Source organism: Eubalaena glacialis, chromosome 4, assembly GCF_028564815.1.
Source record: "Eubalaena glacialis isolate mEubGla1 chromosome 4, mEubGla1.1.hap2.+ XY, whole genome shotgun sequence".
Classification (NCBI taxonomy): Eukaryota; Metazoa; Chordata; class Mammalia; order Artiodactyla; family Balaenidae; genus Eubalaena; species Eubalaena glacialis.
Genome location: NC_083719.1, coordinates 184,717,931 through 184,732,143, shown reverse-complemented (window position 1 = coordinate 184,732,143; position 14,213 = coordinate 184,717,931). Strand labels below are relative to the sequence as shown.

Below are 14,213 nucleotides of genomic sequence, written 5' to 3'. Positions count from 1 at the left end.
CATCGCCCAGGGCAACTCCGACTCACCGGCATGGTCTGGCTGCCATGCAGGGCGTGGATGGCCGCCTGAGCCTCCGTGTGGGAGGAGAACTTCACGAAGGCACAGCCTGCTCCGAGAGAAGGGGAACGGGTGAGGGGCCACAGGAGAGGGGCTGACAGCCCTGCACGGCCGGTCAGCGTGGACACAGGCAGCCCGAAAGTCGGACATCCGAGAGACAGCCAGCCATTTGTTCAGACAGACAGCTGGACAAGGAAGGATCAGACAGTAAGACAAGCACACAGCCAGCCAGCCAGATAGCGGTTTGTCCAAGACCTCATCAGAGGGTGTGAGGAGGTGCACAGGTGGAGAGGCAGGCCCTGCCCGTTAGAACAAGTGAAGGGGACGGGCTTAGAGAACGCCCACCAGCCACCGATGCCACGAGATCCAGAGTTGTAATCAGATACGCAGAATTAGAGTGACAAACCATCAGACACAGACACAGAGAGATGCAGTCCTGTGGGCACACTCAGGCAGAGGTACACTCAGAGCCAGACAGATACGCCCATGTGGCCAGAGTTGGATAGATGGGGATGAAAAGTCACCAGGCAAGGGCAGAATCAGGTGGACAGACAACCAGAGACCACCAGACACAGGCAAATCCAGACAGACGGTCATAGGCTACAGTTCCAGACAGAGAGAGGGCTATGGAAGAGCCAGGCAGATTTGGGGAAAGGGGGGTGAAAATGTCTCAGAACTAGATAGTGGTGACAGTTGCACAGTTTTGTGAATTTTGTGAAGCACTTCACTGTACACTTTAAAAGGGTGAATTTTACAGTATGTGATCATATCTCAATTACAAGAAAAGAGCCAGGCAAATAAACAGTCAGGGACCATCAGATACATTCAGTCCCAGGAAGATAAAGTCGCCAGGGCAGAGACAGGCAAACTGAGAGTCAGTCCCAGACAGATGAACCTGAACACGTAGAATCAGGTAGACAGAGACCACCAGGCACATGGATACCCAAACAGAAATAGCCATTTGGACACTCAGAAAAAGGGTCAGAGACTAAGAGACACAGGCGGAGTGATACTCAACCCTAGGTACATGCAGTCACGTGAGTAGACCGGAAAACAAGTTTCTGGAGATCATTAAACAATCATTCCTGCATGGTACAACCATACAGGAACGGTGGAGCAAGTAGGATCAGGCACAGGACATAGGCAAATCCAGACGGCAACAGCCCCATGGACAGAGTCAGGTGGAGACAGGCAGCCCCAGACGGACACGGGCGCACGGGTAGGACCACGTGGGACTGGACAGTCTCTGCTCGCCCCGCCCCCCGGAGCCGGCCCCGCCCTCCCATGTGCCGCTTCCGCCTCCTGAGCGAGCCCCACCCTATTGTGTACCTAGCGGGGCCCCATCCCTCCAGCCCGCTCTCCACGTGCTAGGCCCCGCCCACTGTGGGCCAGCCCCGCCCCACGAGTCCGGCCCCGCCCCCTGGATCCCGCCGCGCTCTCCTGTACCCGCTCCGCCCCATCCCTCCAGCCCCGCCCTCCCACAGCCCCGCCCCCGGCCCATCACCTTTGCTGCTGCCGTCGGGCCCCCGGAGCACGGTGCACTCGTCTATGACCCCGAAGGGCTGGAACAGCCGCAGCACGTCCTCCTCTGACTGCTGCTTGTTCAGCATCCCCACAAACAGCTTCCGGTCCCCTGTGGGCGGAGACACCACCTCAGCCGAGTCCTAGCCTCCGGGAATTTCTCCGTCCCTCCAGCAGAGAGTGGAGGTAGCAGGGCGTGGAGCAGGGCGCCTGGACCCCCCTGGGCCATCTTCTGCGCGTGTGAGGGAGGACAGAGCCACGCGCTTTCCCTGCCTGGGTCTCTCCACCTTTCCACGTGCCTGCGAGGTCCCACCTCATGCAGTGCCCCCTGCCTGGAATGCCTCTCTGTCCAACTGCTTCCACCCTCTGGGCAAAACGGCCACTCCCTCCTATGCACGCAGAGTCCACACATAGTACCAGAGTTAGGAACTGCCTTGCCTGGCCTGGGTCCATGTCTGTCTGTCTGTCTGCCATCTAGATTTTCCAGGCAGGGGTGAGCGCTGAGGGCCCCTGCATCCTCACAGTGCCCAGCAGAGCTCCCCGCCCAACCTTGCCAGGGCTCAGGAGGGGCCAAGCAATCAACGTCTGTTGAATGAATGAACAGTGTGTGTGCACAAGACCAGGTGCCTGGGGAGCCTGGGGTTGGCTTGGGGCCTGGCTGCAGGCCTGGCTGGGACCTGCCCAACTCTAAGGCCAGGGGCCAGTCTGGACCAGCCTCTCCCATGTGAGGTACCAGAGCTCTGTCCCCCCTCCCCCCGGGGGAATTGCACTGCTCCCCTGTAATCAGGAACGCGGCAGCTTCCTCTTCCAGGAAGGGTGAGCTTGGTTACTATGGAAACCCATTCTCTGGCAGCTGTCACTCATAGGGGTGGGAGGGAGGGAGAGACACAGAAGGAGGGAGAGAGAGACATATGAGGGAGAGAGAGAGGGACAGGGAGAGACTGAGAGACAGACAGGCAAAGAGAGAGACAGTAAGAGGCAAAGAGAGATACACAGAGAAGCACAAAGAGAACCAGAGAGATAGGAGGAGAGAAAAAGATTAGGAGAGAGAAACAGAGATGGAGGGAGAGGGAGAGAAGGAGAGAGAGAGTGAGAGAGAGAGAGACAGAGAGATAGAGATGAAAACATGCAGATTCCCCCTCTCTAGTCCCTGACCCACAGTGGAAGCCAGGTTGGAGAGTGTGAAAACAAGCTCCCATTCCCGATGGGCTTTACCAGGATCCTACACATACACAGAGGTCCTAACAGCCCTACCCCCAACAGCACCTCCAAGGCTGGCTGCTCTCCCTCAGCCCCCAATCCACCTGAGATGGGGAGGGGGGTCAAAAATATCCAAGAATGACTAGCCTTGGATCCCACTGGGGACAGCCAAGCATCTCCCCATAAGCACACAGCCACCCAGAGGTCCAGCCTAATGCAGACACAGGGCCCAGCCTGCACACCCACGTGCCCAGCCGGGACCAGTCAAGCACGCACGCTTGAACATATACACCCACGCACAGCCCAGGCACGCAGATGTGCACACAGACAGGCAGGCACCCCCACTGCACCTGCCAGAAACACACATGCACTTGTGCACACACTTGCATACATCTGCGCACAGCCGTGCCCAGGAATGCATGCTCATACACACACACCTGCACTTGCTCAGACATGCACACATGCACACACACGCAGAGCCCAGAAACCAATCCATAGTCCTTCAGGGACCCCATCTCCTCTGCGTCTGAAGATCCCCGTTATTGCACTCTGAGACGAGTGGGGTATTTCAAGTTCTAGGGGAAAGCAGCAGGACCTGGCCACACCTCCCACTGCTGGGCCTGTGGCCCTGTGGTTAGGAGGAGGGGACACAGCCTCCTTACTCTCCCACCCCACCCCAGCCTGGGCCTCTGCCTCTCCCACCACCTTTGTGCAAGGATTTCCCTCCTCCCATTCCTCTGCCAACCCGCAGCCTGGTGGCCACGGAGAGATGACAACTACCTCCTCGGCTTTCGCTGTCCGCAGGCTTCACCTGGATTGGCCGTGCCATCTGTGGAGAGAGGGGGGAGGGAGGTCAAGGTGGGCAGTGGGGGTAGCATGGGTGGGAGCTTCACCTGAGCTCTGCCGGGCACTCCTGTCCACCTCCCCAGCCTCAGCATCCCACCAACCTCTGGCAGCAACCAGCACCTCAGTCACACCAAATGACACATGGTCCCACTTACAGGGCTTTGCTCTTGCTGCCTGGAAAACTCGCACTTTGCCTTCAAAGCCCAGTAACAATAACCCTTCATCCAGGAAGTCTTCTTGCCTCCCCAAGTGTGATAGATTGTTTGCAAAGATGGCCCAACTCCTGCAGTCCCTGTATGTGATGTGACTTTGTGGTTCCTCTCATCAAGAACTGGAGTCTATTTCCCCACCTTTTCCTTTTGGACTTGGCCATGCGACTTGCTCTGACCAAGAGAATGTGGTGGAAGTGAAGTTGTGAGAGTTCCAAGCCTTGCCCTCAAGAGAACTTGCCTTTTTGGAACCATGGAGGTTGCCAGGTGGACAAATCCAGGCGAGTTACTGGAAGACAGGCGATCTCATGCACAGAGATGCCCTGCTGACACACAACGCATGGGAGTCCTGGCTCAGCTAGCCTCAGTCGAGCCCCAGTTGACTGAAACTGCATGAATGACTCAGGACAAACCAGTAGAACTGCCCAGCTAAGCCCAGCCTGAGCTTGTTAACCAACAGAATCATGAACAAATAAAATGGTTGGGACAGTTTATTACTCAGCAGTAGCTGACTGATACACCAAGGCAGCTACTTTTGGCCAGCTCCCTGAGCCTCGAGTGGGGGGAACTGTCATACTTCAGTGGACTGGCCTGCAATCTGGACTTATTGTTCTGGACACTGTCCCCCACTCCCAGCACTGAAAATGGAAGAAACCAGTGAACTGTTCAGTGGAAGAAATCCTTCTCTAACCCCCACTCCTGCAACTTACCCAGCCAGGGGTATGAGCTAATGTGAATATTTCAGAACAGATTTGAGGGATGTGGGGTTGGGTGGCATTTGCTTCTCTATTGATTCTAGGACAGAATCTTCCTCCCAACCCGGTGTCTCTGGTGAACTCCTACTCATCCTTCAAAACCCAGCTCAAAATCCCCCATGCAGGCAATCCTTCCACCTTTTTGGGTCCCTTCCTCCCTCTGCCTCAGGGCAGGAAGTGTCTATGTGTTGCTCTGTTTCCCTCCAGACTGAGACCATAACATCACAACCCCGCCCCTCAGGGCAGGGTACAGGAGAGAATCAGAGGAGTTTGCTGAACTGAACTGACCAGAAGGAAGTGGCCAACACCCACCAGCATAGAAAGGCACCTGGTTCCTCTGCACCAGGCCTGGGGTTGGAACGAGTGCTGGTCCCAGCCCCCCTCCCAGGTCAGACAATCTCGGAGTAGATCCCCACAGCCATTCAGAGGTGCTTGATAAACATGTTTTTAAATCACAGTGCAGCTGCCCAGCAAGCTTTCAGAAAGATGCACAATTTTTACGCTGTTTTACAGATGTCAAAATCAAGGCCTGGAAAGGTTATTTTTCTGCTTGCCCTCCCCTCGGTGAGCCCCTCCCACTCTGATACTCTCCCTCTTTCTGAGTGTGTGTCTGGGGCACATATGGGCCTCCTCAATGTGAACACAGCCTTGGGAGCCCCAGACCAGAGAGGCTTCTGTTTTCCCCACTTGGCCCCCACTTCCCCCACCCCAATCTTCCTGCCACCCAGCCACACCCTCAGAGGAACCTTGACCACCTGGGAAAGGCCGAACCACATCCCCCTTCCCCTACCATACACACACACACACACACACACACACACACACACCCTGGGCCCTCTTCACCTGGGTGCCACACCCCTCTAGCTGGAGGCGGGAGGGGAGATTATTTCAACCGATGGGACCAGTTTCTGGGCTGAGGGCAGGCTGAGGGCAGACTGAGGTGGTGAAGGGAGGTGGGGGGGAGGGGGCACCTGGGCTCCAGCCTCCCGTTCCCCCACCCCTCTCACCCGCCTCCGCTGGCCCTCACCTCCCCCCCCCACCCCCAGCACCTTGGACAGATGAGGATGGGGTTGCCATGGCAACGCTGATTCACCACACGGAAGCTGGCAATTGTTGTTGCCATGGAAACCGCCTCTTAGGGGCGAGCCCAGCTCCTGCCTTGCACAAAAGAGATATTTAAATATAATCTTCTGGAGATGGATGAGCCGAGGGAGGGAGCGAGGGAGGGGGACCACAGGGAGGGAACCTGCCCCCATCACGGCATCCTCCACCCCCACCCCATTCTCGCGGCCTGGCTACCTGCTTCCCATCTCCCCCACCCGCTGCAGAGCCTGGGACCTTCCGCCTCCGACTGGGAGGCCCCTTCCCCCTCCTGGGTCAGGTCGGCGGGGGTGTGGTGGGGTGGTCCTGGTCTGGCTCTGAGAAGCCAGGTGGGCAGCCCCTTCCTCTCTAGTCGCCCACTCGAAAGCCGAGGCTGCGAGGCCCGGCCATCCACACCCCGCGGACCCGCGCCTCGCCTTACCCACCGGCCTGCAGACGCGCGCCAGGCTGGCATCCATGTGCCGCCTCCCGCCCGGCTGGCCCTGGGCGCACGGGCGCGCATACGCCGCACGCACACTCGGGCTCCGGGCTCCGCGCCTCGTTCTCCGCGCCCAACGCCCAGGCGATCCGCCCGCCAGAGGCTGGGCCCTGCGCGCGCTGCCCGCCCAAGCCGGGAGGAGGCGTGCCAGGGGAGAGCTGGGTCTCCCCCCACCCCAACCCGCCCATCTGGCTCTGCCCACCTCCTTCCGGCTCCCTCTCTCCATCTGTCCCACCGAGGTCTCTACCGAGTGCCCTTCCTCCCTCCTCCACCTTCTCTGGCTCCCCATCACCGCACCCTTTCCCTGCCCCCTCCCTTCCTCTTTTCACTTATTCAACAACATTCCCGTGTGCCTCATGCTGAGTAATTCTGCAGCCTCAGGGAGCACCCTACTAGTCTGGCAGAGGGGGAAACAGAGGCATATGCAGACACTTCCAGACTCATGGGGTCAGGGTTGGGGCAGAGGGAAGGATCAAGTGCTGGGACAGCCTAGAGCCGAGAACAATGAAGAGCCAAAGGCTATCATCCTGGGGGTGCACTGAAGATGGAAAATCTGCAGTGGGTTTTGAAGTATAAATAGGAGTTGGTGGTGGGGCGGGGGGAGCATGTTGGAGCAATACCTACGTCCACTGATTCATTTAATCTCCAAACAACTTTATGAGATGGGAACATGCCCCTTTTACAGGTAGCAAATCAGAAAGAGAGAGGAGAAAATCAGAAGCAGGGGTCAGACCTACTGCCAGTTTCCTCAGGGGCCTCTGAGGACCCAGCCATTCCTCCAGCCAAGGATCAGATGGGATAGGGCTCTGGGTGGGCATACATTAAGTGGCTGGAATCCAGTTCTTGCTCTGCCACCTAGCTTTTGCTGAGTGACTTCAATCAAGCCATACACCACTGGGAAAACAGGGTCCCGTATGTCTGACCTCTGTATATTACAGATGGGGAAACTGAGGCCACTGTGGGGAGGGACTGCAGGAAGGTTCTTCGGTAGACAGGCTGGGGCCCAAAATATTCTCCTGGATTTGCAAAGCTATGCCTTTAGACGTGGGGGCCCAGGGAAAGCCCCAACTGGGTGGTTTCTGGATGGTGTGGAGGGTAAGGAAGCCAAGTGGACCCCTATCTGGACCGCCTGGGCTACCATTCCAGCCTCTTCCTCTCCCACCCAAGCCCCAGCCCAACCTCTCAGACCAAGCCCCTCTCCTGGTCTAGATTCTGCCTTGGCTCCCTATTGCCCTTGGGGTAGAGTGCCAGCTCCTCATCCTGGCATTCGAGGCACCTTTACTGCTCAGTCCCAGCCATTCCTGCCCCCTCCTCCTCCCACACCCCGAGGACACAGGGCTGGAATGCACCACTGTACACCCCATCCTCGCCCCACAAGCCCCTTGAATGCCACCTACCCCCGAAGCCTTCCCCTCCATCCCCATCTGCTTTGGTTGTTTTGCCCAGGCATTGCCTTGATGGTGACACATCTCCCAACACACACACCATCCCTCTTTGGGATGAACTCCTGAAGTCAGGGCTGAGGGGCTCTGGGAACTCCTCCCCAGAAAGACCCAGCATAGGGTCCACAAATGACAACTGAGATGAAACGAGACGAGACCTATGGTTTCCAGACTCCTGTCCTGTCGGCAAGAGTGAGGCAGGCGTGCTGGGCACAGTGCCCTGCACGGGAAGTAACCCAAGAGCTCGTGCCAGGCATGTCTGCACTGTCCCCATTTCACGGGAGAAAACAGGCTCGGGAAGAGACATGACTGGCCAGAGTCCCACAGCTCGACTTGCCTGGGACCCTGCATTCATTCACTCAGCATCTATTTGCCAAGTGTGTGCTCAGCATCTGGCCTGTGTCACCTCACAGGACCCTCAAAACGCTCCGCAAACCCACTTTACAGATGAGGAGACTGAGGTCTGGGGAAGCCAAATCATGAGACATTCGGCACTTTGGGGCCCCCCCGCCCATTCTCAGGGTTGGCTTGACTCTGAGCCAAGTCATGGGATATGGGGGTGGATCGTGCAAAGGGACCACCTCAGAGACCCCTGTGTGCACAGAAGGGGCTTCAGGAGGGGCCTGTGGGGGGACTCATAGCTGGACAAACTCATCCTTTTCCAGGGTGCTCAGATGAGCAGCAGGGCGACCGCCAGGTCTGGGGCATCCCTCACCCCCCAAGGCCTTCACAAAGAAAGAGATGGCATTGCCTCACATGGCCCAGCCCCTCACCGTCCAAGAGGCGGGAGCTGGACCTGTTGCCTGTTGTCGATAGGGGTGGGGGTGTGAGGAGGGGAGGGGGGATCCCTTCCATCCGCAGGAACCCCGTCCTGGGGTTTGACAGCCAGCAAAGAACCCCTGCGGGAATCGGAGACATCCACCCAGCGTGGATTCCAGGGTCCTGCGGTCCATTCTGGGTTCTATTCTGGGATTTCTCTTATTCAATGTAGGATCCTATTCCAGAGTGCTGAGATTTGATTAAACTGTGTCCCCCACGGACGCCGCTGTCATATTCGAGGAGGGAACTGGAAGTGGGAGTGGGTGGGTCACTCGCTGCAGAAAGCAGCATTATGGTGGGTGGGGGCCTGGGCTCTGCCAGGGCAGGGAGAGATGCACCGAGCCGGCAAACAACGGGGACCACTCCTCTCCTGGGTCATCAAGAGACAGAAAAACAGAAGTGTCCGCTTTATGCGTCTCCTCCAACACACACACACGCACACACACGGGGACAGGAGAGATGGTGGCTGTCTGTCTCTAGCGCAACCCAGCCCCGGCCCCCCCGACTCCCCAGCGGTGCGCGCGGGCATGCGCGGAGACGTGAGCCTGCGGGGTGGTCTTTCTCTTGCGGCCGGCCGAGGCTCCATCCTCTGGCGGAGACGCCTGGGAGGGGGCTCGGACGCCTGTGCTCAGATGCCGCTGACAGGCAAGGGGGTCTCCTGCGCAGTAGCCCCCATGCCTCCTCGTGCGATCAGCAAGCAAGCCTCCAGCGCTTGTTCTGAAAGGCTGATTCCATTTCTGCGGGTGTTCTCAGGCAGGGAGGCTCACCCCCCAAATCAGCTTCTTCACTCATCAGAATCGGAAGATACGCGTACTCAGGGATCGGAACTCCTGGGTATGCACCTGACCCAAACGTGGCACGTGTCCACCAAAGACAAAACACCGGCAAGGATCTCTATGCCTTAACAGCAAAACTAGAAACAACCCAAATGTCCACCAGCAGGAGAGTGGACGAATAAATGGTGTGTCCCAGCCATGGAATACCACACAGCGATGACAAAGTGCAAAGCGCTGAGGCGTGATATTGAATCTCACGGGCGCAGTACCAGAAGAAAAGCAGGGGTTGGTTACCGTAAAAGTCAGGGCAGCAGCTCCTCCAACAGAAGAGAGGGGCTTGGGCTTGGGGACATGGGACGGGGTGGTTTCCAGGGTGCCAACTTGTAGCGGTAACAGGGTGCTTGCTTTGTAATCAGTTGGGTTGCATGCACTTTTCTCTAAGTGTGCAGTATTTTTCAAATTTGAAGAAAAAAAAAAACTTTAAGCCAGGCTCTACTCCCACAGAATGCTGCCCCAGTCAGGAGGTGGCCCCCAGGGGCCCCTCCGTCCCCAGGGTCCAGCCCCGAGCCACCTCCTTCTTCTTTATCAAACATCAGCCCTCACCTCCAGGGAGGAAGGGGGCCAGCTTGCAGGAACTGAGCCAGAGAAGCCAGAGGTTCAAGGTCTGTGGAACTGGGTGGGTGGAGCGGCAGTCCTCACTCTGTTGGGTGACCTCAAACAAGTCCCTTCCTCTCTCTTACCACAGTCTCCCCACCTGTCAAATGGGGTGAGCAGCAGCCCTGGTGCCCCCCTGACATGGCAGATGGATGAGGTGCCCCGGCAGTGCTGGGAAACAGTGATAACCCTGGGGAAACTGAGGCCCAAGAAGAGAAGGGCATTGCTTGAGACTCCTCACCCATCCCCAACTGTGAGCAGGTGTCAAAGAGAGACCAAGAACTCCCTAACCTAGATGTATGATGACACTGCACCATGCTCCTGGTTCTAGAACATTCTAGCCTACACAGTCTAACATGGTAGCTGACCCCCAGTCTAGAACATTCTAGGTCTGCACTGTCTAACATGGTAGCTGACCCCCAGCCTAGAACATTCTAGGTCTGCACTGTCTAATATGGTGGCTGAGCCCTGGTCTGGAACATTCTGGGTCTGGGCTGTCCAAAACAGTAGTTGATCCCTGATCTATAACATTCTAGATTTGCACTGTCCAGTACGGTAGCCCTTAGCCACATGTAGACATTGGAAGTTTAAATTTACATCTATTAAAATTAAATAACATTAAAACGTCAGTTCCTGTGTCACTCTTGCCCCTTTTCAAGGGCTCCATAGCCACATGGAGCTAGTGGCCACCCTATTGGACAGCACAGAGAGAACACTTCCACCTTCAAGTTCTATTGGACAGCAATGGTCTGTAATGGGGATTGGCAAACTACAGCCCTATTCGGGCCCCCAATCTGTTGTTGTCAATAAAGTTTTATTGGCACACAGCCACGCCCATTTGTTCACTTGTCATCTGTTACTGTTTTACACTTTGAGTAGATGTGACAGAGGCTGTATGGCCGGCAAAGCCATACATTTCTGCTTTACAGAAAAAGCTGGCTGACCCTTGGCCTGGAACATTTTAGAACTATGCCATCCAGTACAGCAGCCGACAGCCACATGTGGCTACTGAGCACTTGAAATGTGGCTTGTGTGACCGAGAAACGGAACTGTGTTTAATTGTGTTTAGTTAAAATTAATATAGGACTTCCCTGGTGGCACAGTGGTTAAGAATCTGCCTGCCAATGCAGGGGACACGGGTTCCATCCCTGGTCCGGGAAGATCCCACATGCCTCGGAGCAACTAAGCCCATGTGCCACAACTACAGAGCCTGCGCTCTAGAGCCCGCGAGCCACAACTACTGAAGCCCGCACACCTAGAGCCCATGCTCCGCAACAAGAGAAGCCACCGCAATGAGAAGCCCACGTACCGCAACGAAGAGTAGCCCCCGCTCGCCGCAGTTAGAGAAAGCTGGCGCGCAGCAACGAAGACCCAACGCAGCCAAAAATAAATAAATAAACTTATTTCTTTTAAAGTTAATATAAAGGTAAACCTAAGTCTAAAAACTGATACTAGCTGACTTCATTCTTGGAAAACCTTTAAGTATGTTTAGGACGATTTGGGCAAGTGAATCTACTTTTTCAACTGTCAATTTTATAAAATGCAAATCCAGATCGAGCATCTCTGATAACCACTGAGTGTCCCACTTGAGATGGACCAGAAGTGTGCAATCAACACACCGGATTTTGGAACACTTAGGATGAAAAAAAGGAATGTGAACTATCTCGTTAGTAAGCTTTACGTGGGCTCTACTGACTGCCTCTTGATAGGATTTTGGAGATAGTGGGTTAAAATAAAAGATAGCATTAAAATTCATTTCAACTGTTTCTTTTTACTCTTTAAATGATGCTCCTAGAAAAATCTAAATGCTATACATGGCTTGCATTCTATTCCTATTAGCACCGTTCTAGAACATTAACCAGCTCCTTATTCTCCTAAACAGGGTTTCTCAGCCTCAGCACTGTTGATTTGGGGCTGGATAATTCTCCATCGTGGCGGGCCGTCCTGGGCACTGTAGGGTTTGGAGCAGCATCCCTGGCCTCTACCCACAAGATGCCAGCAGCATCTCCCGGTGATGACAACCACAAATGTCCCCAGACATTGCCCAGTGTCCCTGGGGACAGTAAACTCGTCCGTCAGGCTCTCACATGTCCTTGCACTCAGCAGGCCAGGCATGTTCCTGCTTCCAAGTCTTGGTACACCCCGCGCTCACACCACTCCCATCTGCCACAATCCTCCCCATTGCTCGACTCAGCTCAAATGCATCCCCCTCCAAGAAGCCACCCTGTTTGCCCTCCACGAGGTCATCAACGCAGGTCACCTGGTTCTCCCTTGAGATGCTGCCCACAGTGACCCTTATATCTGGCTCTTCATTTTGTGGTCACCCCTTGTAGTGAGTTGAATGGTAGTCCTCCCTAAAAATACGTCCAAGTCCTAACCCCTGGAATCTGTGAATGGGAACTTATTTGGAAAAGGCATCTTTAGAGATGTAATTAAGTGATAGATCTGGACACGAGGTCATCCTGGATTTAGGTGAGCCTTAAATCCAATGACTGGTGTCCTCATAAGAGAAAGGCAGAGGGGCTACCCTGGTGGCACAGTGGTTAAGAATCCGCCTGCCAATGCAGGGGACACGGGTTCAAGCCCTGGTCCGGGAAGATCCCACATGCCGCGGAACAACTAAGCCCGTGCGCCACAACTACTGAGCCTGCGCTCTAGAGCCCGCAAGCCACAACTACTGAGCCTGCGCTCTAGAGCCCGTGAGCCACAGCTACCGAGCCCGCATGCCACAACTACTGAAGCCCACGCGCCTAGAGCCCGTGCTCTGCAACAGGAGAAGGCACTGCACTGAGAAGCCCACTCACCGCAACGAAGAGTAGCCCTCGCTCGCCGTAACTAGAGAAAGCCCACACGCAGCAACAAAGACCCAACACAGCCAAAAATAAATAAATTTATTAAAAAAAAATAGGGAGAGAGAAAGGCAGAGACTTCCGTGATGGCGCAGTGGTTAAGAATCTGCCTGCCAATTCAGGGGACACCGGTTCAATCCCTGGTCTAGGAAGATCCCACATGCCAAGGAGCAACTAAGCCCGTGTGCCACAACTACTGAGCCTGCGCTCTAGAGCCTGCGAGCCACAACTACTGAAGCCCGCGTGCCTAGAGCCCATGCTCTGCAACAAGAGAAGCCACCACAATGAGAAGCTCACGCACCGCAACGAAGTGTAGCCCCTGCTCGCCGCAACTAGAGAAAGCCCGCACGCAGCAACAAAGACCGAACGCAGTCTAAAATAATAAAAATAAAATAAATTAATTAAAAATAAAAAAGACTCCTCGCTCCCAATGCAGGGGGCCCAGCTCCGATCCCTGGTCAGGGAACTAGATCCCACATGCATGCCGCAACTAAGAGTTTGCATGCCGCAACTAAGAGTTTGCATGCCACAACTAAGACCTGGCACAACCAAATGAATAAACAAATAAATAAATATTTTTAAAAGAGAGAGAGAGAGAGAAAGGCAGAGGGAGATGGGAGAGCTGAAGACACAGAGAAGAAGGCCACGTGATGACAGAGGCAGGGATTGGAGGGATGCGTCTACAAGCCAAGGATTGCCAGCGACCTCCAGAAGCTGGGAGACAGCCTGGGATAGAATCTCCCTGAGAGCCTGCAGAGGGAGGGCGGCCCTGCTGACAACTGGATCTTGGACTCTGGCTCCTGGAACTGGGAGACTGTAAGTTTCTGTTGCTTTAAGACACCCAGTTTGTGGTGCCTTGTTAAGAGTGGCCCTAGGAGACGTCTACACCCCCGGATTTACTCCCATCCTGAAAGCCAGGGTCTGCTCTCAAGGGACCCCCAATCTAGGGGGAGACATAGGCAGACGCAGACACCCCTGGCCCCGAGGGGTCAGGGATGAGCAGAGGCAGGAGATAACAGGGGTTGCCTTGAAAGCAGCGTAGAGATTCTCCAGGTAGGAAGGCAGTTTCCCACACGTTCTCGGCATGACCTAGAGGTTGGTGTTCTTTCCAGGTCCTCAGTATCTGGGGAGTGAGGAATTTCTAGGAACTAGGGGCTGCCGGAGACCAAAATATAAGAGCTTAACATCTCCAAAAATGGAATCTACTTTGTACCCACATTTTTTAACAACCCTCTCTCCAGCCTGGTCAGATGGACCTGGCGATGCCCATTTTGGAGACAAGGATGACTGAGCCTCTGAAGGAAAGACACTGTCAAGGTCACACAGGTTGGGAGGGGTGGAGCTGGGATGTGAACCCACAGGATCACAGAAGTGGGGGGAGGGGTGACACATGGAGGAGAGGCTCTGGAGAGCAGGATGTGGGGATGGCTGGGCTGGGGGGGATGGGGGAGGGAGGGAGGAGGAGAAACCTGTTCAAAGGGGATGCTCTGGCCAGTTTGAGCTCTG

The 14,213-nt window shown here is 55.5% G+C and overlaps 1 protein-coding gene across 12 annotated transcripts in view; it reads right to left on the bottom strand.

The window, feature by feature from the left end:
- The window catches only part of CELF5 (CUGBP Elav-like family member 5), a 45,784-nt gene that overhangs the window by 10,428 nt on the left and 21,143 nt on the right, over positions 1-14,213 (bottom strand). For 6 of the 12 annotated variants that reach the window (XM_061190785.1, XM_061190789.1, XM_061190793.1 and 3 more), the window contains exons 3-5: positions 3,559-3,607; positions 1,562-1,690; positions 27-106 (exon numbers count right to left, since the gene is read on the bottom strand). In XM_061190785.1, coding sequence (XP_061046768.1) covers positions 27-106; positions 1,562-1,690; positions 3,559-3,607 — 258 coding nt within the window. Of the gene's footprint in view, positions 1-26; positions 107-1,561; positions 1,710-3,050; positions 3,056-3,552; positions 3,608-14,213 lie in introns of all 12 variants that reach the window. The other 6 variants (XM_061190784.1, XM_061190786.1, XM_061190791.1 and 3 more) reach the window with 2 other exon arrangements.